The sequence below is a fragment of the Phocoena sinus genome, chromosome 5, assembly GCF_008692025.1.
Source record: "Phocoena sinus isolate mPhoSin1 chromosome 5, mPhoSin1.pri, whole genome shotgun sequence".
NCBI classification, from domain to species: domain Eukaryota; kingdom Metazoa; phylum Chordata; class Mammalia; order Artiodactyla; family Phocoenidae; genus Phocoena; species Phocoena sinus.
Genome location: NC_045767.1, coordinates 35369757 through 35395399, shown reverse-complemented (window position 1 = coordinate 35395399; position 25643 = coordinate 35369757). Strand labels below are relative to the sequence as shown.

The following is a 25643-nucleotide window of genomic DNA, read 5'->3' as shown; positions in this document are numbered from 1 at the left end:
TCCCCTAAGATATGATACTTTATCCTGTATCCTAGAAAACAGTTTAAAGAAAAAAAAAATTATACAACTGATTCTGCATGTTCCAACTACTCTGAGTACTCCGCCTTACAGTGCCACCCGAGACAAGTCAACTACACTAAGGATTTGGGAGGTATACCCTTCTGTACAGCTCGTTTGTAAGCAATGCAAGTGCATAACCACTACTCTAATATAGTGCTCAAAAGATTAATTGAAACTTTCCTAACATCTTCCCCTCTTAGAACAATACAACTGAAGGTAATTGCTGGATGCATCATCATCTTTTAGTCTTATAAAACTTGGCATCAAGTCTCTACGGAAAGATGCATGGCAAAACATGCCACTGCTGTTGCTGCTCCTAGAAACAACTGGCAAAAAATATTTAAAGCTAAAATTTATTGCTCCAGATTTAACTCGCAGAACCAGACTGTTGTGTACAAACTGTTAATCTCCATAGATGCTCAGAGATGATTGTCTCCTTGTGTCTAAACACACAAAATACAAGCTGCTATCTGTACAGTTTACAGTACTGAAACACATATATTTGAAAATGAAGTATAGATATGTACTTTGCAAAGATACATGATTTTACAGCAGGGGCTTACCCAAACTTATTTTTTACAGCCACTTTCAAAATAGACAACAACTTCACTAGGATAGCTAAATTACATCAAAGAAAGAATCAGGGTATTGAAAGTAAATAGACTGGCCAATTCCCCAAGCTCCCAGATTATTTTTATATGTCTTTTTTCTTTTCTTTTCCTTTTTTTTTTTGAAGAAACCCCTATACATAAAATGAAAATAATATCTGGATATTTTCTTCAGTGGTGGACTAAGCAGTTTCTTAAAACAAGACATTTAGTTTGCCTTTCACTTCCAAATGCCTTGAAAATAAGATATACTACTGCTTTAAAAGAACCATCGGAATGCTTCAGCGCTGGGAACAGGTGTTCTCTATAAAAAAAGAGCAAGAAAACAAGTTAAGCTTTCTTTCTATGTCAATATAAAATTAGATTTTTCTCCTTTACACTTCAGTAATATTTTCAGTCAGCTATACACAACATAATGACTTGTATATTTCAACATTTAATAAAAAACAAATGTTTAATCTTAGAATATTACAAAAATTAGAATATTGACTTTAATGATAATTTACTAAATATAGTGATTAAAACATATTGGTCTAAAAAATATAGGACACACAGCCTAGAACATGGATGGCAATCAGAAGAAAGGGGGAGGTTCAAACTATTAGCCAATAGTAGGAAGACCAGATACAGTATATACTTACATCAGCCTTACATAGGCTGCATTTTAAGTATGCTTGCTAGAGCCAGCAAGCATACTTAAAATCTGTATCTGCTACATACATATGCAGCCTATGTAAGGCTGATGTTCAGAATTCAGTGAAGTAATTTCTTTATTCTGGAGAGTTTCTTTTACGACAGGACAACAAATATAACATCAATATTACGTCTGTATTTAATAACTACTAATGCTAAACATTCCTACATATAATGGAATGAGAACTATACGGACAAAATATACCACTATTTTAAAATGTCTGCATTTGCAACAAATTAATGTCATATATATGAGACAAACTTATAACTAACCAATGATACTCAATGGAGCATAACGATCCTTTTGCACCAGAAAAATACTATAGTTTTCCAAAGGAGTAATAAGCCAGCACTAAATGTATGAGCAATCCTTTTAACGAGAAGCTTACAGTTACTGTGGGGTTTTTCGCTGGATAACAGTAGTTAAGCTATCAAATTTTCCTTTATTTATTAACGTTACAGTAATTCATCATGCCATACTCCTCTTTATAAAACAGAATCACATGAGTACATATTGATGATACATGAGGAAAAACAAGCTAAGAGTAAATTTTCCCGTAGGGCAAAAAGCAGTTGATTTTCTTCCTTAGACCTGTCCAACAAGCCTGTGTAGCCTATAAGACAGCTGCTATAGACTAGTAAGTATGTAAATTGGTATGTTGAATATTACCAAAACACTGAGTAGGTATAAAAGAACACACACACACACACACACACACACACACACACACACACAAAACCCTTGTAAACACATCTTAAGACAGTGTTAACAGCACTTGAATTTTCTGAAAATACATGAAAAATTCTACTACAAACACTCTTTAATAATTGAGCTTAGCTTTTATTTACTTTCTCATATATGACTTATTTGGTTGACAAAGTCCTACCGCAGCAATGTCATCTAAAAATAAAACTGTGTTAATTGAGATGTCAAACGAAATTTAAATGAATAAAATAACCATTTTGGCTTATCTGTATTAAATAGAAGTTTAAAAAAACTGTGCTCATAGTCAACATGATATATTTCACAATGAACGTGTTAAGAACAAACTAACGCTGTCTAATTCAAGTTTACATACAGGTATACAAAAAATATTAAAACTTGTGAATATTTTCTAAAATCACAAACAGAAAGGTCCATTATTCCCAGAAAAATAGTACTGACTAACATTGTACTCCCTACTCCTCATGGGTTAATCTGTCTTCTTCTCGCCAGTTCACTACGCATACCTGGATCCCCATCATTTGACTTGGTTGGTGAGAAAAACCCCTTTACTACTTTTAAAAAAGTAACTTTTAAATGATATATGTAATTATATATGCTCATTACACTTATTTAATCATTATTAAAAGTACTGTATGAAATAATAAGAAAATACATTCATTCATCTTAATATTCGTGCTTTACACACACACATATATATATAAGCAGTAAATGAAAACCTAGTTTACACCAGATGCTAACTTGCTGCCTGATGCCAACTAAGAATAAATTTTATATAAGTATGCATACTTATATAAATGTAGTCATTTTTAACAAGATAAGTTAGATCTAAGCATATCCATGCATTGCAGAATCACACATGAAAAATAAACATGTGCATATATATCCATATATATTCACATTTATGTGTACAGTATGTGACAAAGAGATGCCAACTTACTCTCAGATGCCAACTGGAAATAAGACTGTAAGTATATACTTATATATCTTGTATCCTGATAAACATATATGTTTATGAAGATAAACAGAAGAAATATATGGAGCACATTTTTTAAATGAGATGAACTCCTTATGTCTTAGTTTCATTTTTAAATCTCTCTTCCAATTCTTGGCTCTTCCTGTGCCCCTTTCCACCACTCAATTTCATCTGCAATATTTAGGAAAAGCAAGCTTTATAAAATGCCACCCGAGATCAAAGGTCATTGTTGTGAGGAAAAAGATAATCGCTTCTCAGTGCTTGTTAGCACTAAATAGTAATTAGATAATGCCGATATGAGAAAAGCAGAGAGCTAGTTTTCTTTACTGACATGACCTGTCACAAAATTGCACTGTGATGTGTACATATTAGTATGTATACAATTTTGAGACCAGTATGTATCTCCAAAAATAAGGATACAGACAATTCATTGCTACAGGGAAAGGGAGAAGGTAAGCAGGGATGCACCTATTAAAAATTATTTCTCCCTTATATTAAGATCTTTGAGGTTGAACCCTAAAAATGATTAGTTGGGAAATCACCTAAAATATGTGAGAAAATTTAGGAAAACCACTGGTGCATTAATTGGAACAAATCTTCAAGGCATTCACCAGAAACTTGAAGTGAGGATTCTCTAAGTTCTGTTTCAGGGTTAAAAAAAAAAAACAAAACTCTTCAGCATCCCACAGGCCACACAAAACAGATGTATATCCAATCTCCTGCCCAATTTTCACTGGGCTCACTGGAAATTTCCTTAAGGCCTGGATTGATTCTTTTAAGCCAGAATGGGGGTAGCAACATTGTTTTCATATGTAAACCATTGGGTTAAATTATGGGTTCTAATTAAGTCTGTCCTAATTTGGGGACATATCTTCTCTAATGAGGTCGTCTTTGTAAGAGGACTTCTATTTTAAATGGTTGGGGGGCTTCACCACACCAATGTGGTGGATTAAGCACCCTAACCAGATACTTTCAGGTTATATAAATTCAAGAGTCCCAGCTGGGGAATCACATTCTTGATGAGATTACAGTGACTTTCTGGATCTCAGTGATGCTTGCAGGAAATTGTTATCCTGAGTGACAGGGAAGCCAGATTCTCCAGGAAGAGAAAGGGGTGGGGAGGTAAAGAATAGAATTGAGTTGATCAGCATTGTTTAAGGCAGTCTTCACCGCTCACACCGGTGCAAACACTGGCAAACAGCAGCCTTGCTCCCAGGAGGCCTGGGGAGAAACCTGCAGCCCCCAGTTCTCCTTCTGGTACTGCTGTAAAGTATGGTGTTCCAGGGAATTCACCCCTACAAGAGCCAGACCCAGAATGACCTTCAAGTTTAAAGGAATGCCTTCTGTTTTCCTCCTAAATAACTTTAAAAGGCAAATTATTGAATAAAATAATTATATAATCCAAACCTAAGTACGTTTTACATTTACTTCTTTAAAAAAATGAATACAAAAATTATCAATATGTCTCTGGCAGAAATGTATTTCAGCTTGATTTTCATTAAATCAGCAATGAAGAAATAATTAAATGACCTAAAATCAGTAAACATCCCCAAATCCACTACCTTAAGAATTTGAGCATAACTTTCTCTTTTGGTGCTTGGTAGGCAGTCACGTGAACTGTGGTATCTTTAGGTCGGGCATGCACCTACATACTCTTGTTTAAAATATGTCAAGCCTAATAAAAACTCATCTCCTAAAAACTGAAATTGGGTATCTATACTTTCCTACATATGAATTTATATGGGATTGGCTATTCACGTCTAGCTAGATACAATATGTAAAATGTTGCAGTATTCAGTTGCAGTATTCAGTATTCATTTTTAATAAAGCTAGACATGAGTTTTTAAAGAGCAAATAAAAGACAACTCGATGCTGAAATTCACTTCAGAATGCATAAACGTTATAAATTGAGATAATAATTAAGACATTAGCAAATTCTGTAACTAAAGTTAACTATATCTTTCCAATATTTATTCATGTAGTTTCTAATCCAAAAGTCTCAGTGATTCACATAGGCCTTCAGAATTCTATTGTAAAACAGGATGGCTCTAATACAATACTTCCCAAGCTGAAGTCAGTATTTTGGGGTACCATTATTCTTAGATTAATCAAAAAATAATTTCCTGTTTCCCCATTTATTATTAATTAAAGAAACATAAACACCCAATCATTTTCCGATCCCCATATAATTATGGGAAGTATGCTTTTTCCAACCAAAAGCAAAGCAATTTCGAATTGTAGTTAGCCAATACAGCTTCTTATAAACTCTTTTGTAATACATACATTTCAAATAAAAACTTTTGTTTTCACTGTGAGAAGCTCCACTATAAGTTTCTTAGACTTCTGAGCATCTAAGTCCTTGAAATTGGAACCCCTCACCGCATTTGATTTACCTCTTTGCACTAGAACTTGAAAACCTTAATGAATCACTGAAATTCTGCAACAGGAAGTACATGAATAAATATGACAAAAAAAGAATAGCAGGAATCATTGTTTGCCTTTAGACATTTGATTACATTTTGTTTTGGCTTCATATGAAACTTTCAAACTTTGGGGCATTGTACCTGAACAAAAGGAAAAGGATTCCTCATGGTTAAAAAAGAAACTACTTTTTTTCTGATTTGATTCACAAAAAATGCTAAAATATCAAGTTATATAGGTTCTTAATTTTTGTACCAACAAAATTTCAAAACCTAATTGGAGAAATGGAAAATTGTATTACATATACTGTACAATACTGTGAATGTGAAGACACACACACATGCACATTATTACAAATTTGGATGATCAGTAGTTATGGTCTAAAATGATACCTAGTAAATGTTAGAGACTCCCCAAGATGTTTTAAGCAAAAATATTTTTCTATATCCTATTTACAAATAGTATATTTTAAAAACCATAATCCAATAACTATAGTAGAATTATTAGCAAGCACAGGTATAGCATAGTTCAGTAAGTTTGAGAGAACAATTAATTTATGATAAATGATAAACTCACAGCCCAATAATTTACTGTTATTATAATAAAAAATAACTTTATATTTTAACAATTCCAATATTTTAAAATATATGGATTAATGTAAGTATACACTGTTTCCCCTTTTCAAAGTACACCTAACTTACTTTCTCATTCTGTCCTGTTGTAATTTACATGTATCATATATGTGCTGTCTACCAGATTAATTCTTCTCATAATTCAGATTCATTCATCATATAACTGTACAAGTCTTTGGTATGCTCACACCTTATTTTGGCCGTGATCCAGATGTAAACTTAAAACACCTATCAAATACCACTAATGGGAATATTAGACCCCTCTTTTAAAGGGAGAAAGCACCAAATAAGTAACTGCATAACTTTTATGACTCACATTTTTGGAGGTCTTAAATATGATTATAAGGAGCATTCCACTTTTCTGGTTTCCAAACTGACATTTGGGGCCAGGATTTCTCTGATTAATGGTGGAACTAGAGATGGCTTTTTCATTAGGATTGATTCCCTGTGGGCTATTGCTCCTGCTACTTCTTCTGCCTTGCAAATATGAGGGCTCTTCCTCTTCCGCCCTCCTATGAGAACACCACCACCCTCCCCATCACCACTGTGACGGCATGACTTTAAACTTAACTAACTTTTGTAAATGGAAAGATGAGATTATATACTATGTTGGAAAGGTGCTAAATCAAGTCAATATGGTGGTAGAGCCAGTAAGGAAAACAACTGTCCAAAGGTGTGTGTGTGTGTATATAGGGAAGGAGTGGGTTGGTAGGAAGAGAAGTAACAGTTTGACACCAAGGTTCCCACTGGCCCAGAAGTGGCCAAAAAAGGCACCCACTTTTGGCCTCAGTATCTAATGTAACTACTTGATTTAGGCAAGTGTCTTGATTAATGCTATATAGGACTATATTTCAATTGCTTTTGGTAAAAACACTTCAAACCACATCCTTCCAACAATAAGCAAATTTATTGTGTTACACATGGGTAGTTTAGTGATTAAAATATTCTTGGATTTATAAAAATAAACTATAATAGGGATGGTACCAGGATAAGCAGAAAGAGAAAAAATTTTCAACAATCCATAAATTTAAAAGATGCTTTTGAAAAAATATTTTATATATTATTTTTAACCTATGTATAAGAGGAAGTGTGAAAGGAAATTAAAAGTAAAATTGATATTAAAAAAGCAAAAATCAGGTTAATAAAATCAATACTGTCAAGAATGATTAAAATATCTAGAGTTAATTTTATTTATATATGCCAATATGTTTAAATCTTTATGAAAAAATATATGGTTATATGATAATGAATCTGAATAGACATACGTATATATGAATGTATGAATTCATATATATATGAATGTTAAATAATTAAATAATTCTATCTCCCCTCAAAGTCACTCTACTGATTCCTGTTGACTACAACAATACCTTTAGGTGAGATCATTGCTAATTAGCTATTGAAAACACCACCAGCATTCTTTTCATGACCAAGTTGTTGGACAATTTTTTAAAATTTTGGTTATTTTTTTAAAGCAGACAGTGAACTGTCACCTTTTATTGAAGAGAAGAAATATTCACATAAAATGTGAAGAAATGGGAGGTCAGTTAAAAAACTTGAGGTAATTTTTAAAAAAATTTTTTTGAGGTGATTTTTAAAACCATCAAAGCCATGATTTGGACAGCCTCTAACTTCTATTCAAATAAAATACAATAGTTACACCTAATCTCTATAAGAAATTCAAATTATGGTGCTTCTTTTTGATTATTAGAGATGTGGGAATTTGAGAAATATTCATTTTTTTCTATATTACATAAAAAGTGAAAATAAGTTTAATAGAAAATTCCTCTTGGGCTGAGTTCTATAATATTTTGAATGTAGTCACTGAACTTCATTTGGTTCAGTACCTTCTATGACAAAAAGCCAACCACTGAGATAGACCCAGTCTAGAAACCAAAGCATGTTTTATGTCCATTAATTGCTTGGAGGAATTTAGAGAAAATTCCAAGCATTTCACAGTCATTAGATATTATCAGCAAAATAATGTACTTGATTAAAACTATACTTCTGAGAATCACATGTTGCTTGGAGTATTTCTTTAAAAACAAAAAACTTTTTAATAACCGCAATTGCCAATACACTGAATGTTTAAATTCACAGTCATGCTGACTTCTTGGTTTCTTCCCTTAATTTTCTGTTTAAATAATAAAATTAAAAGGTATATAGTCAACAATTTTAATTTAATCAAGTTATTACATGTTACTTGGCTCTTTAGAAATGTATTTTGGTTAATCTCCCTCATTAAGAGGGCATACACTCTGAAGCAGTCTACATTAACATGGTATCACCATATCTTGTTCTAGAGCAAGTCCTTAATTTAAGAGTCAAATTTCTCCTCAGGGAATTTCCATGTACTACTTCTTTTTCTATGTGTATCATGTACTCCATCTTCATGCAAACAGAGTCACAATCGCATAGTTAACTAACTAGTAGAGTAAATTAATAAGCCTAACCTTTTTCAGGCACAGGATTTATAAGCTGTAGTGATTAATATTCTTTTCATCATTTTTCTGGACTCTTTTCTATATGTGCAATTCTGTATTTTCCAGGAAATTCTCTGTATAATCCCTTAAAAATTACATTGATATTTTTGAACAGTTAGTTGTTTATAGATGCTGATGGCCTCTATCTCCCTAAACACCATCATCAATTTTTAGCATCAGTTTTCCCATCTTGGCATTTCTATGTTTCTAATTACAGACTTGAGCAAATTACTCTTAAAGAGAAATTAGGAGGAAAAAAAATCTAGTTAGTTTACATGAAACTATTTTATCCACTATGGTAAATGAAAAGAAAAAATGCTGAGTGGTTCTAGTGAATCTAAACCCAGACTCATGGCATCTTTAAAATAAAATTTGAGGCATTAACCATTTCTACTAATTTCTTATTTAAACCAGACTCAAAACGATGACCTTGAACATGACAATCCTTTCTGCCAACATGCTCCTTTCTCATTTCTCTTTAATCTATAACACTACAGTCTGCCTGTCTTCCCTCTCTCCCTCCCTCCCTTTCTTCTTTTCTTCCTTCCTTTATTTCTTTCTTTCAATATAGCTCTTTCTCTTATTCAGGTCATACAAGGGTTTCCAGTACTCTGTAAAATATGCTTGATATAACAAGACATACTGTAGATTCTCAGTATGTTCAAGGCAAGAATTCCTTTTTCTTTTCTTATTCCTTGAAAAATTCTGGAGTACTAATAGAAAACTTAATACTACACAACATAACCACATGAGGTAGCCAAGTAGAAACCACAGATAGCAGTATGTGTTTCTTATCTAGATCTGGGAACAACTAGGCCAAGGATGAATTAAGGAATCCCAAGGCTTTTAAATAGGTGTGAGATTGCTTTCAGAGTTTTCTAAAGTTACAATTATATCACTCGAAATGCGTCCATTATTTGGGGCTGAGAATTAAGAATGTAAGTAGGGAGCTAATTATCTTGGATGAAAGATTAAGATGTAGAATTAGGGAATGACATAGGTATTTTAAAAAGGCAGTTAGGAATAAAGAAAAGTTTGAGTTCCTTAAGCGAAGATGTGTGTATGTGTATGTGTATGTATCCACAGCACTTACTACAAATCTCAGAAAATAACAGTTCCTACCTAAAGATATGTTGAATTGAATTGAATTTATCAAGGGTTTGCCATGTGTTTAGTATATACCATGAATTCATGAATATACCTTATAGGTACAGACCTGCCTAGGAGAAGTAAAGACACACTGCTTATAGAAACACATTTACATTTTACTTTTTATCTTGGTAACATTGTTCCATTTACAAATGTAATTTCTTTCCTCACTACAGATTTGTTCAATAGTGTTGTGGCTGTCACTAAACTAGTGTTTTTCAAGCTTTTTTGACTGCAATCAACAGTTGGAAATACATTCTACATAGCAGCCTAGTACATGCATACACATACATTTATGTGTACATACATAACTGAAACAAAAGTTTAACAATATGTACTCTTACTACATGTGATACACATATATTTTCTGCTCCATTCCATTCTATTCTATGTTCTAAAAATCCTAGCGATAAGCCAACACATTGGTTTTCATGGACCACTAATGTGTTGTCACCTGTAGTTTGCAAAACACAGCTTCACACCATACAAATAACATGTACATGTGAAAAGCATCACATGAGGAAAATCCAAAACCACTCCACTTCATAACGCATTTAACTCTATGGATAGCAGCCTTACATAGAAGAACCAATATGTATATCCTTTGGCATTTTAAAGGCTAGTGTTCTCTATTTTGTTTTTCATGACTGACAATTAGAGCACACTGAGTGTTTCTGAGAAGATGCCACATCTCACTTTGCATTCATCTACATACAACTGAGAATTTTATCTCTTTTCCTTATTCTCAACTCCATTAAAACCGTCCTTGATCTCATTTAACCTATAAACAAGAACATTTCCCATAGAGAAGTCTTTGCCCAGCAGTTATTTTTCTGCCACTGATTCACCATCACTCATAATCATCATTTCCAACTAAATCTATATAGTCTATTATCTTTTAAAAATTTACTTCATCTCTTTTCACTCTGTAAAGTTTTAAAGAAAATACATCTTCTCCAGAATTTGCCAGATTTGCTGAAATACAGAAATGCCCATGACTCTTCCTGCTCTATAAACATTTATCCCTTTCTTCTCTCATCCTACTTGATCTCTATCCTTTTGATACTATCAATCATCCACAGGCTTTTTTTAAGTCCTTGAGCAAGAAGCAGCACTTTCACCACAGTTTCCCCCATAGTTTGACACTTTTCTTCACTTGCTCCAGAACGTCCTCTGAAATATGAGTTTAGATGAATATGACACCTAAATGGAATCCCATCTTCCACCCATCTTGGAAGTATTCAGCTACACTCGGGAGTTATTCTACCAAATGTTTCAAAGGCATAAGTAAACATAATAACATCAGCTAAAACACAATCTGTTTTTCCTTGTCTCTAATTCAGCGGCCACTCCACTGAACTTTAGACTCAGCTCTGACTCCCTAACCAAATGTATTGAGTCAAGCATGAAAACATTATCTCCCCCCTTTATTGTTTCCATTCTCTGCAAAACTTCTATAACTGCTTCAGCAGTTATAGTCAGCAAAGCAGACTTCCATACCCTATCCTGACAGAACTTCTTCTAGATACTGCATTGCACCCTGGCTTGAATATCTCTTTCTCCTTCGTTTTTAAAGCTTTCTTGGTTAGTATTCCAAATCTTTTAGGGCTTATCACTATTTTCTCCCAGAAAACCAACAGCATTTTCTATTATTGCTCACTAACTTTCTTCATTTCATAAATACTCTCTACTTATTAAAAAGAAAAAAGAAAAAGCTCTGCATAGTCACTTCACTTTTTAATCTCAAAATGTGTATCTACCTGTTTAACTTCCTACACACTCACTCACACACACACACACCCCATCTTCAAAAACAAGAGTAACTCTACAGTTTTCCAGTGTTTATAAATATGTTCTCCAACCAGAATCTGTGACAAGCATTTAATCATTTCTTACAATGATTTTCTAAAACTCACAAATGCACATTTAGAACAACTCCTGTGTCTGTCCAAATAAAGGAAATAGTAGCCAAAAAAAGGTATTGAGTTGAAACGCACATACACACACACACACACACACACACACACACACACACAAAATCTATTAAAAGATACAGAAATTTATGGTAGTGGTGTGCCTTTGGTGAGGAAGGAGGATTTGTTTATCAGGTTTATCTCTTTCCAAGTGAAATCATGCCAGATCTTTGGTGAACTGGATGATTAAGACAAATATTCAGAAAACTCAAAGCCACAAAATAGTCTACATGGGCTTTAATTTCTGATAACTATAAGTAACTTGTTGGTATACTGAATTATCTGTAAATGTAATTGTCTTCTCCTCTACTTTTTATTGATGACTTTAAATTAGGAACGAGAAATCGTATAGCATCTTTCAGTATACAAAGAACATGAACCTACACACAATATTAAAAGTTGTAGTGAAGGTTGGTATTACTATGTCCATTTCACAGTTGAGGAAATAAAGTTCAGAGAAGTAATGCTGATGTAGCTAATATTGTTCAACTGGTAAGTTACTTGAAACGAGTGGCTCTTCCCACAATCTATCACCTAAATGTAGCCACAAGGGCCCAAATATTATTTTTAATTATAAAATAAGTGAAAAGCCAAGAAACTAGTAGTTTATTTTTTCTAAATATAATTTATATTTGGTTTTATATCAGCCAAAGAAATGCATCTTTAGCTATTAGTTCTTTGGAAAAGCAGTTGTTTGCTTTGCCACTGTCTTCTGAGTAAGAAATGTAACGTGATATTGATAGGTTAAAGATCAAAAAAATAGAAAAACAAAAAAATTTCACAGGTTCGCTCTCATACCTGGCTATGGATTCTTATGCTCTTGAAATAAATTAAGAGAAAGCCTTGAAGTTTCACAGAGAAAAAAATATTTCTCATAATGTTTTAGAGTAGAAGTTAACAAGCCTGCTGGGATCCTTTTAGCCCCTGCAGAGCTAAGTCTTCAACATTATTAAATGTCTGTCGCATCTGAAGTATGCTGCAACATAACTCAATAAACAACAGAAAACATGTGATGCTGAATAGAGGGAGGCTTTTCGATTACCCTGCAGAATAATTCAATTTCAGGACAGGTGTTTGCATGTGATGGAACAAGATATGACTGAAGGATAAAACCACCTGTGTGTCCCTCCCTCAATATTTTGAAACTACTAAGGATAATAGCATAAATGCTAGATGAAAAAGTATGTTAAGAATGAGCAGAAGCATTGCAGCACAAATGAAGGAATACAATTATGCACAAAATCCTCAAAATTTACACTGATCCCACCAAAGAAAGTACTGTCTTGAAAACAGGTTTTTGTTAAAAAAAAAAAAAAAAAAGATATTATCTAGAGTGCTCTACTTCCCCAGCCAAGATCATCTGATGTTCTAATTGGTAACTGAAAAATCACACTTATAAAGGTGAAAGATTTTACCATTATTTTGGGCTCATTTTTGCTTTTAAAAAACTAATCCAAAAATAAGAGGAAGGGCTTCCCTGGTGGCGCAGTGGCTGAGAGTCCGCCTGCCGATGCAGGGAACACGGGTTCATGCCCCGGTCCGGGAAGATCCCACATGCCGCGGAGCGGCTGGGCCCGTGAGCCATGGCCGCTGAGCCTGCGCGTCCGGAGCCTGTGCTCCACAGTGGGAGAGGCCACAACAGTGAGAGGCCCGCGTACCGCAAAAAAATAAAAATATAAAAAAATAAAAAATAAAATAAAATAAAGAGGAAAACTGAAAGAGTAGTCCTTTCTCCAACTTGCATATTTACATGGGCCTTTCAATAAATCTTGAATTTAACCTACTAATTTAAGTAGATATTTTTATATGATGAATGAGCTCATTTTTAATATTTGTAAAATATGAATAAAAATAAATGTAAGAGACTGAAGCATATCCAGGCTTGTGAAACTTATTGGATAGTAGGACATTTTGTTACATTTTTCAAAAGCAAAATTAAAAAGTGAATTGTTTTCTGGTAAAAGTAAACTACATATTCAATCTGACCAATTGAGATTGAACAGTAAGTTCTAAGAGCACCAACTACTTCAGATGAGTTTTTTTTTAAGATACACTTCAACCTGTTCCTGGGGAACACTCCAGTAGTTTTTTGGTTTACGTTTATATCCAGAGGGAATATTCTACCAGTGTCTCCAGGATCACCCTGACATAGTTCTTCAGTCTCCAACCTTGTACTCTAGAACAAATATGGATGAAATGCCCATGTCTTTTTACACACCTTTCAGTTTTTAGTCTTACAGACTATTTTACTAAATTGTCCTGTATTTGTCAATCTGTAAGTCTGCACTGTGCAAAATTCTTAATTATTCACCCAGGAGAACAGTTGACTAAAACTAACGAAAATATGCAGCAATGCTTCAGTAATCAATTCATTAAAAAGTTTAAAAATCAAGTAACTTTTGTTTCCTTCATCACTAGATATACTTTCCATTCTCACTTAAAATATCCAAATACTTTTATATGATTAAAGTCTAAAGTTTGTTGTTGTTATTGGCTTTTTGATTATTTTTATTTTGTTTAATGACAGCTGAACTTCAAACAAACATTCTTATAGGATAATTTACAAATGCTTTTAATTGCTTTTATTCTACTATTCTTAATTGCCATCCAAAAGATTGGTTAGAATTTGCATGATGTTTGGATGAGAAGGGGTATGATTTTCATTTAGGAATTATTTTAAAATGTGTGGTTCTTTTAAAAACAACTTTGACTAACTTGTATTAAATCTAGTGATGGAAAGAATCTCACTGGACTTGCATTACACTTTGATGTCTTGGCAACAAGTCAAAGCTGAACTTTTCTGAGCTTTTTTCCTTAGCATTTATGAAATTCAGACTCTTTTCCCTATGTTATTTCTATATTATATTCTAGTGTTAATCTACTATCATTTGGTTTGAATTTCTTGAAAAGTTTCCTCTTTCCTTTTGATTAAAACAAAAATGTGTATTTTTATACCGGGATGTTTTTGATTCTTAAAACTGAAAACTGAAAACCCATTTTTGAACTATGATATAAAATGACAAACTGTTGTATGTTGCAGTTTAAGATACGAAACATTTGTATTTTACCTGTAGGTTTTTTTTGTCACAAACTTCCAAATCTTATATGACATGTTCAATTGTTGACCGGTTTTGTTATTTAACCATACAGAGTCTGAGTTTGAGTGACACACCTATTTTATGTGTGGTCTACAAATGAAAAGGTGGGGAAGCAGGTGCCACCTTCCTGCAAAAATCGCAGACAATGCTCTGTCCAGAATTTTACAATTGCCATTTGTGTGGTTGAAGCTCTTAGAACTTAACGTCGTATATAGGAAATGTGTCCCTCCTCCCTTAGAACACTCTTCGAAATCCAGTTACCAAGCATGGGGCAATATCTGGATGCTTTCCACGAGACCTCTTAGGACCTCAACCTAACTTGCGGAAAATTATTTGGGGCCCGTTCATTCAGCAGATAAATTTTTAAAAGAGAGAAAAGAAAAGAAAGAAGATGAGATTATCCTTTTTCCTGACTTTCCAGTTTCTCAGTCTCTTTACTCTAATGTTCTTCCAACTCCTGCCTCTAGCTCACAGAAAGCCTGGGTGGCAGCGGTATGTACACTCAGCAGAGAGCCAAGAGCGGGGGCAGGGAAGTCTCCTGAGGCACTGCTTACTAATGTAATTCCATAAATCAGCTAATGGGAGAGAAACCAGATCTGTGTGGTCTCTAATGCTGTCCCACAGAGATCAATCATGTCACCTGAACAATGTTCAGGGACTACGAGGCTGGGGTTACCCACGGGACAATTTTCTCCCTTGTCATATCAGGTTGGGAGATTTAAAAAAAGTTAGATCTTAGTATCAGAAATGTAACTGCTGTGAATATAAAAACTACAGGATTCCCTTTGTATGAGATTACCTTTGTGTGAGACAAAGGTCGGTCATATAATGTATTATCATACTATGTAATCACGTTTCTTAAAATATATGGGAACTTAATATTGATCATTGAGGATACAAGTTTTTAAGATAAGTTTTGCTGCACAGGGGCATACAAAATTTGTAATGACTGCTTTGAATAATCAGTGATAATTTTTTTAGTAGAGTAATTGACTAAATGAATAGTCTTATATGCAACTATACAGTGCACAGTATCATAGGAAAACTAAGTTTGTTTTATGTGCATTGTTATATGGAATACTATAAAGTGGTGATTTTATTAATATATTTTAAAGGAGTTAAGATGCTCTTAACATGAGGCTAAGCAGGAAAACGTGGAAATAAGTAAAGCAGTTTTAAAAGGAACGCCAGAGGGGAGGCTTTAAAAAATGTGGGCAAGAATCCCAACACATCTATGTGAATCTGTCTTAATTTCAGTTTACTGACCCTGAGAATCTGATTACGCCTCCAGTATTTGGCATGAGAATAAGTCAAAGGGAAAGAAGAGCACATGGGGCTTGAAGTGATAAATAAGAATAGTAGTGATGACTATAATCCAGATATTAATTGATGTCCATAATTTAAAGTCAACAAATATTAGCTACTGAACTTACACCTGAAATCCACAGGTAATATCCATAATGAATCCCCAAATCACCATCCTTAGCCAGGGAGGCTACCTGACATCTAAAACATCTCCACAGATGATGATAAGTTACAGAAACCAAATTAGAGAGGGAAGCAGGTCATCAGGGGTACTTTTCACCATCCCACAACCACTGCTCCAGCTTTGGTTCTGTCATGTAAACCCTGTCACTCTGACATGCATCCAGCTGGTTTCCTACAACCATAACTGTGTGGTTACACATGTGCTTAAGGCAATCATGCTGCCTTTGCCGCTTTAAAATGACCTAGTAGAATGTTAGCCAATTAAAATTTTTAAAAAAACAAAACTTTTTCTTTCTTTCTGCCAAATTGCATTCCATTAAGAATCTCAGCTTTGAACCAAGATCAATTCTCTGGTAGGAAGGGGTGTATAGCTAGGAGAACATCTTCAGAGAGCTCTACAAAGAGAGAAATGTGTTTCCCCTCCCATCCACACCCCAGTTTCTGAAGATCAACAGAATTTTAAAAGAGAAGAAAAAGTAATACTATGGAATTTTGTGATCAAAAAGCCTAAGAAACTTAAGGATCATGATAAGTTTGTGGGAAAACTATCAAAAGGAAGAAAAAAGGAAACTTATGAAATTTGTTTAGACTAATAAATCAGCATAGAAACTCGTGCAGAAAACCTCTTGGTACTCACATTAAACTCGTTCAGAGAGGTTACTTACTAAATAAATGAGAATTATTCAGTGGTCCTATCTACTACATACCCTAAATTGGGATGAAGGCAGAGCATGAGTCTAGCAAAAGATGAAGGCCACTTAGCAACACCAAATCTATAATTCTAGATTTTATAATCCTAGATACTATAGTTCGAGAGGAAAAAAAGAAAAAGCTATGTAGTGCTATCAACTGGGCAATAACAGGAGGCTTTAGTATGAACTGAATTTTAACTGCCCATGGGCCTTAGAGACCTAGAGAAGTTATATTAATCCAGAGAAGATCATTGAAAGCTAAAAACTAATTTTTGCCACCTAAGAAAACACATGGACCTACGCCTTTATAATTGCTATTATCTTTGCTTAAGCAGAGTTGCCAAAGGAAATGTAATAAACCACCCTGGAGTAAAGTCAAACTTTCAACAGAGATGGGTTCTTTTATAAAGAGGAATCAATGCAATATTTTGATGGAATTGATCATAATCAATAATGATATCAATATAAATTGATTTTGAGGGAATTCCAAAGTGTTATTTGTTTTGACTTATATTAATAAAACTTAAAAAAAAAACTGTATCTTACTTGTGTTCAAACATGCAAAGATCTTTAACTGTTTTCCCTTCTCCTTTTAAAGACCAGTCCTTCTTGGAGAAAACTCCTTTAAGCCATGTCCACAATTTTTTAAAAAAATGTGCAGATTTCCCTCTGATGATAACTTGTGAGTACCACTCTCAGCCTACAATCCAGCCCATTGAATATTCCCTAATGCTAAATCCACCACCTATATATGAACACTTAGCCATCTACTCTGTAAATTATATCAAGAGGCTAAATATGATTACCTGTTCATATTTCTTTACTAAATATGCCACCAAACCCATTTACCTCTGATTTTCCATTTTTTCCCCTTTTGTTTTGATCAGGTCACCATATGAAATTTCCACCAAACACATCAATCTTTGTATTTAACATAATTAAAAGCCTAATTTAACAAGTAATTTAGTGATAATCTGTACGTTGTCTGTTTTAAGGGCATATAGGAAAAAGAAACTATTATTGACCAAATAGGGTGTCCAACAAAACAGTGCTTGGTGTATAGAACAATTTTGTGACTACAAAATGGTTAATCTGCTAAATGCAGAACCTCAAATTTATATTTTTTGTAACTGAGTTTTAGGAATCATTCGTTTCTAAGCTATGTAAGACATTCTTAAATAAAATTACCATCACTTGCTACAAATTGTATCTATTCTAAGTCATCTCTCCTTAAAAACTGCAAATGGTGTTCAGCTTTCTATACTATATCCACTTTCCGGAAAAATACCAAGTATGCAGAAAATAAAATGAGGAAACAAACATTTTGTCATGGTAAGGAGAAAAATTATCCTAGAAGAGGGTAGAAAATCCCCTTTTGAATTAATGTATTTCCGTTTCAATGATTACTGTGTGTGTGTGTGTGTGTGTGTGTGTGTGTTAATGGGAATGTAGGCTTGTGTGCCACAAACTGTGTCCTCACTATTACAACTGGGCCACTAATAAGTCTCGCCCAATAAAAGTATATAGAATGTTATGTGTCCCACCCTTTGGGCAGAGATGCTTTTAAAAATAATAATAAGGGGGGAGGGGTCATTTTGAACCACCAAGGGAAATTTCTGACCATATTGAATGTGAAACTTCTGATTTTTCAAACCAATTACATTAGTTTTCCTCCCGGAGCTAAAAAGGAGGGGCGCCCTCCCCATATGGAGGGCGGTTCCAGGCGAAGTGCAGCTGGGGAGGGTGGCGGAGAGGCCATGACCTCCGCAAACCACCTACAACCGTATCTTTCAACCTGAATGAAGCTTAAGGAAAGGGGTACTGCATCTTGAAGCCAGACACGAAGCCCTGAAGGGGTGAGGACAGGGGAGTGAGGAGGGAGGGGGGGAGACTGGGAAACAAGAAATCATCTCCTCTGACCTCTAGCGAAGTGCCAGGTTTTTTCTTTAGCTCTTCACATTTTCTAAATTTGCAGATCTGGTGTCCCGTTTTGCGGTTCCTGCAACTGCTGCAGACGCCACAGTTGATGAGCCTCTTGCAGGGCACGCAGACCCCACACCTTTTCCTCTTCTTCTTGGCCGGGTTGGTTCCGCCAGCTCCCCCCGAGGAGGACGAAGAGGAGGAGGAATGATTCTGCGGGCAGTCTGCCAGATTGGCAATTTGAAACGCACTGTCTGTGACGGCTGCTGAGGCTGCAGCGGGGGAGTGAAGGGCTGTCATGACGATGACCCCTGGAGGTAATGAGATGCCCCCTAAAGCCGGGATAGCGGAAAAAGTCCCCACGCGCTCGGGGAGATTCATTATCTCTGCTTCAGCAGCGCCGCATTTGAGCTTGTTCATGCATTCCCCCGCCAAAGGTCTGCAGTGTTCGGGGGATAAGGTGGAGAGGAAATTAGTATTTGCCATTTGCAACGACGGCTCTGGCGGGCAGCCAGCTTTCCCCAGCCTCTGGGAGTCGTTTCGGTGGTGCATGCTGGTCCTGCTGCTGCTGCCGCCGCCGCCGCCGCCGCCGCCGCCGCCGCCGCCGCCGCCGCCGCCGCCGCCGCCCCGCCGCCGCCGCCGCCGCCGCCGCCACCGCCGGTGGGGAGGATCGCCGAGGAGGCGGCGGAGGAGGAGGCGGCGGCGGCGGAGGATTTCCTGCTGCCCCCGCCGCCCCCGCCGCCGCCCCCGCCGCCGCCGCCTCCGCCTCCGCCGCCCCCGCCACTGCCCCAGAGCATGGCGGTGGCGGCGGCGGCGGTGGCCGCGTTGTCGCAGTTCCAGGGGGACATGCCGATGCGCGCGGCGGCCGCGGCGGCGGCGGCGCTGCTGGGGAAGATGGGGGTGGTGATGCGCGCGATCTTGGCCGCCTGCGGGAAGGCGCCCCCGTTGGTCTTGTAGAAGGAGGTGGCAAAGGAGCGGTAGCGCTCCATCTCCGAGTTGTAATCCACAAGGCTGTTCAGGGCCCCCTCGGGCAGGTGGCTTTCCTTGGGCAAGCCCGGGGCCTCCGGGCTCGGCCCGGGCTCCACGCAGACATTGGTGTTCATGGTACAGGGGGGGAAGAAGGGGTGCAGGGTGGAAGTGGGGACCGTCTGGTCCGACACCTGGGTGGGAAAGGGGGAAAGGTGGGGGGGAGGGAAGGGGGTGATGGTGGTGCCGGGGTGGGGGCCGAGGCGGGAGGGGAAAGTGGGTCCGGGTGGGGAGAGCAAGGTGAGGACTGCTTTATTCCTCTCTGGGGCGCATTTCCACAGACGGTGAATTCCCAGGTAGCGTCTTCCTTTGCATTATCCTCCAACTGTTACAACTAAAATAAAGAAAGTCATTCCAACAAGCATCACGAGGAAAAAGATGGACAAATAAATAAACAGCCTCCCTCACTACCCCACCGCAGACGCTGAAAGCTCCCACATTCTTCGTCAGGTCGTTTGCATAACAATCATCAAGACGTGACCCCCCCCCCCCATTCCCATCCTTCCCCCACGCTCCCAGGCCCGCTCTCTCCCTCCCCACAGCACACCACGGCTCCTCCCCCCATTCTTATAACCCTCCTGAGAAAATGTATTAATAGCCAGGATACCCAGGGAAAGAGGAAAGACAGGGGTGACAAATGCCGAGGGAAAAGGGCAATTGGAGTGCTTAAAGACATGCAAATCAGGGGTGGGAGGGCGATACTACCTATAAGCAGAGGGCATTTAAACATTTTGAAATGTATGAACAAGTGCTGCCTGGGCATGCAAATGCTCTGAACAGGAAATTAGCAAATGAAGTACTGAGAAAGTCTGCAATACATCCGAGTATAAACTGTAAGCAAACACAATACAACTGAGAGCTAAGAGACTGCCCACATACAATCTGAACTAAAGAGGCAGGGAGAAAAGAACTACCAGCTGCCACAGTGTCCTTGTGTGTCTGCGGTCATTAGTTTGAATCCCAGCACAGCTGGCTCTGTTAGGGTCTTAATTCAATGGACCAAGGACGGGTCTCAATTGTACAAGCCATTTGGTGGTGGGGCTTGGAGGGGGTAAGAGGGTGGTGTTCTACTTGTTTAAAAGAAAGAAAAGAAAGATGGACTAGACTAAAAAAAATTTTTAATAATACAAAAAAATGTCAAAGGTTTTAAACCAAGTGCCTGCAGTCTCTGTAAGAATATTCCCAATAATTCCTAATGGAGACTCCAGTCTATTCCCAAGACAAGAGGAAAGCATGGACTTTTTGAGGATCTCTCACAGTCACTGATTTTTTTACATTGAGTAAAAGTAGGGGGGAATCATTTAAGGTGTTCCATGAAGAAATAATCATTAAAATGATTTTTTTTCTTTTGCTCTGTTTTACAGGAAAGTTTAATGTTAACTGGGTATTTGCATTCATCTCTTTGCTTACAGGCCATTATTATGCTTAGGAAGAGGTATTTTAGTTGTTTATCACAGAGGGAGAGGTACATCACAGCCTTTTGAGAAGTAAAGCAAAAACATAAAGTGTATATTAACCTAAAAAACCAGTTTCTTTGTTTCCAGATTTTTTTGGGGGGGGCAGAATATCTTTTTGTGACATCTTCTGAAGCCCACATATTGGTCTAGAATGTGGAGTTCAGGGAATTTTAAATGGGGGCCCAGTAGTCTGTCTCAAATATTCAGTTCAAAATGGATAGCAATTATAGCAATTATGCTTATAATTAGATTAATGAACCATTTATGCCCAAACTCCAAGTGCAAAAACTTCAAGACCTGATGATGAGGTGCCCTAAAAAGAGGGGTTTATGTAAACAAATCCCTATTAAGCAAAGTAAATCAAGATAAGGAACCTCACCCCAGGCTGGATTAGAAGCTAGCAGGCATCTTTCAATCACAGCCAGTCCCTAATCATTCAGGAACCACCTCTGTGGTTTCGCATTAGGGAAAACTGCTCCCTTCAGAGGTCTGAAGGCAATACAAAGGGTGCCCCCAAAATGCTCCTGGCTAAATATTCTTGATGCTGGGAAGGGGGTGGGGGAAGACACAGCAAGAATATGCATATAGCTTCAGTTTCTGTGAATCACATTGTAACTGCAAGACCATAATAACTACTACTCAGTAAAAACTAGTTATGCCAACCATGCATTAGATACCAGCACACTGAGTGGAGGGAAAAATGTCAACATTTTAGTCTTTTGACCTTGCTCCAAATAAAGAAATAATTTAATGTCCCTTTTTCCGAGTATCAGAGTGGTGTCTCCAAAAAGAAGCTTTCCTTATTACCATCACCTCCCCCTTCCCTCCTCAAGGTTTAATGCCACCAGAAACTGTAGAAAATGATTGTGCCCAGCATCCAGGTCATTATTGTTTAATCAATGCATCTTGGAGCATGAAAAAGGTACCTAAACCACAGCTATTGTTTGGATTTTCTTTAAAAAACGAAATAAAACACACACAAATAACTATAGTCCTATTCCAAAGCTAAATTAGACATCCATACTTCATGATCCTGTTTTGCCTTTAAACAATGTGACTGTACATGCCTAATATTGTATGTCTGGTCTACCAGAGACATAGAGATCAAAGGTCGTATTTAACATTCAGGAGGAGGGGCGGGTGCAGATTAATTAATAAATTAATACAGCGACGCCTTTTATCGCTGGAGTCCAGCATTAATAATCTACTTTTACAATCCCAACGGACAGCAAACATTTAAGAGCAAAAAGCCAGAGAAAGAGAAAGAACAATCACTTACCAGTCTCTTTTTATTTGGGGAGCCTTAGAATTTGCAGACGCTGCCAGTCTGCCTTTAATTAGTTGCACATCACCCCCTAACACAAAGAAACACAAATCCAGATGTGTCTTGGCAGCTCCCAATTACAACTTTAATACTTGTAAACAAACTGTTGGGGACGGGGGAATAAATAAATATGCGGATCAAAAAAAAAATACCTGTAAATGGCTTTTTTTTTTCTTGTTGCAGAGAGAAGGAGGAGGAGATGGTGTTAGTGGTGGGGGTGGAAGGAGGAGGAGGTGGGGGGAGAGGAAAGAGCCGAGTGTGAGTGTATGTGTGAGAGCGCGGGGCTGTTCTCGGTGGTCTCTCCTCTCCCAGCGCGTTGCTCTCCGTCCGTCTCCAGTCGCTGTGTGCGAGGGTGGGAGGGAGCCGGGGAGTCTCTCCTCTCTCTCTCTCTCCCCCTCTCCTCTCCTCTCTCTCTCGGTCTCTTCTCTCTCCCTCTGCCCCCCTTCTCTCTCTCTCTCTCTCTCTCTCTCTCTCTCTCTCTGTTTGTGTGTGTGCGTGTGTGCGGCTGCGGGGGGAGGGGAGCGGGAGAGACAGAAAGGCGAGGGAGGAGGTGGGAGGCTGGGGGCGGGGGCGGGGGCGGGTGGGTGATCGGCGCCGAGGTGAGGAGGACGCAGCGACGCGGACACCTACTGATGATTGGCTGCAAATTACACGGGGAACAAGAGGCGCACGCGGGCCGGCGCTCCCCTTCACAAATCCTCTCCTCGCCGGAGGAGCCACGTTTCCCGGCTCGCCTGCCGATCGCCCTCCCTCCTGGCGCCCCGCTCTACGGCTCAGCCGACCAGCCCAGCGCAGAGGGCTGTTGATTATTTTCTTTTGCTCTCGGAGATAATTGTTTGGAAGGGATGGAAAGAGGGCGTTTCCGCCTCTCTCTCTCTCTCTCTCTTTACGTGTGGGGTGTGTGTGTGTGTGCGTGTGCGGGTGTGTGTGTAAATAAACTTGTCTGGGTTTTTTGGCTGGGTTGAGAAGAGCAGTACAAGAAACAGAAAAGGTCGTGTTTGTTTGAAGAATACTCCTATTTCACACCCTACCGCATGGCTTTTTAGTAATACTCCTGATGTACCCAGGAAGACTTTTAAAAATTATGATCATTTAGATCTTTAAAGTAAGGGAAAACGGATTGGTGTTCTGCTTGTCCGGATCTTTTAAATATTATTATGCCAGAATGCAAAAAAAATTGGTGATGTGTGTAGCCTGACCGATCTCAAAATCATTCTCTCTCCTCTCTCTCCTCCCCCTGCTTCCCCAACCCCATTCTTTTACTATTCCATCTGGTAGTTCCAATGATTAAATATTATTTTTAACTTACTACCCTGTTTTTAATTACAAACTTACTTAAACAAAAACTACTTTTATAGCTACATTAATCTATTTTATACTAGTATGACTTCTTGACACTTGGGAAAAATAGTTTCATAATTGAAAGATAAATCTTTTTACCACAGGTCAAAAATAAATAAAACTCACTCATAAATGCAGCTATGAATTAACTTCTTCACTGCTGCCTTAAAGAAAATGAGATATTCCTGGCTACATGCTATCCTACTATTGAAATGAAGTGTGCTCATATTTATCTGAAATATTTAAAAATATGAATCTTTTGGATAATTTTAAAGAAAAAAACTGATTCATAATAAGCTACAGAAGTAGGAAGGAAAAAAATTCAGATTGTTTAAATTGATCTTATAAAGCAAAGTAAAAGTTCTGTATTAAAATTAAAATTGTACTCTAGAATAATACAATAATATAGTTTCAGAGAGGGAAGAAAAGTATAATAATGAGTTGTTTCTTTTATAATAAGAACATGCTGAAAAGACATTTTGAATCATTTTGTTTTTGAATTTTCAAAAGACCGACCTTGACCATATCAAGATTCTGCCAACTCTGGAGGACTGATTATTGATAAGATGTTAGGAACTGTGGTGTGCATAAATGCAGGTGCTGTACCAAGAGTGGGCAACTATTGAAATAGGGGGCAAATTGTTTTGTGACTCATTGATTAAGATGCATGTTTTGTAATTTAAAAAAATAGAATAAGTTGGTTATAAAATCAATCAAATCAGTTATTTGGCATTTATAGCCAAAAATCTGGGTGGTTAATAATTACTTAAGTTCATTGGTAAGATATGTTTATACTTTTGTCAATGCTTTGTGAAAACAAAGAAAGGAATTTTCTATTGGATTTTTTTTTTTTGAGCTGAACGTCATAAGAAATTTATCAGCAAAATGTAGGCACCTTTTAATGAGTGCCTACACTCATTATACTGGAAAGATGGTAGATTCTAAAACATCTTTTCAAAATATTTGAAGTAGTCCAAGTTAGAGGTTTTGAATTTGTAAATAAACAATTTTTAAAATCAAATAAAAATATCATGATTTCTTATGCCAAACTTTCTTTTCTTTTCAGAATGCTTCAAGCTCACTTTCAAGATGAAACTTTAAACAAATGAGAGAAAATAAGCTCTAAATTCCAAAGAATTTTATTTTCCAGTTGATAAAGGGAAAACTCAGAACACTCAGTCTTAATGATTAATAAGAGCAACTATGAATGACCCATCTGTGTCAGATACTGTAGTAAGTAATTTGCAGGTAGTTTATTTTGTCCTTGAAATAACCCTATGAAGTAGTTAGTACTATTTCCACTGGAAATAATAGGTCCATAGATATCAGATAACTTAGATGGGTCAAAAAGTTAGTATGTAATAGGGCTGAAGTCTGTACCCAATCCAGTATCTCCAAAACTTTATGCTTATAACCTCTACTCTAGTCTTACTATCAACAATTAATTAATCAATAAACCTCTCTGCATACTAGAACCTTAGCTTTAATTATGATCATAAGCCCCTCATTTATATGACATACAGAATATATTTTAGACAATATACTGCATACCTCGGATATAATGTCCATTGCCTTTCT

The 25643-nt window shown here is 37.1% G+C and overlaps 1 protein-coding gene across 1 annotated transcript; it reads right to left on the bottom strand.

The window, feature by feature from the left end:
• Positions 1-927: 927 nt before the first annotated feature.
• Positions 928-20020, bottom strand: CXXC4 (CXXC finger protein 4). Its single transcript, XM_032631963.1, is given in 3 exon segments — positions 928-972; positions 18918-19538; positions 19541-20020. Coding segments are annotated over 3 exon segments (1146 nt in total).
• Between the last annotated feature and the right edge of the window lie 5623 nt (positions 20021-25643).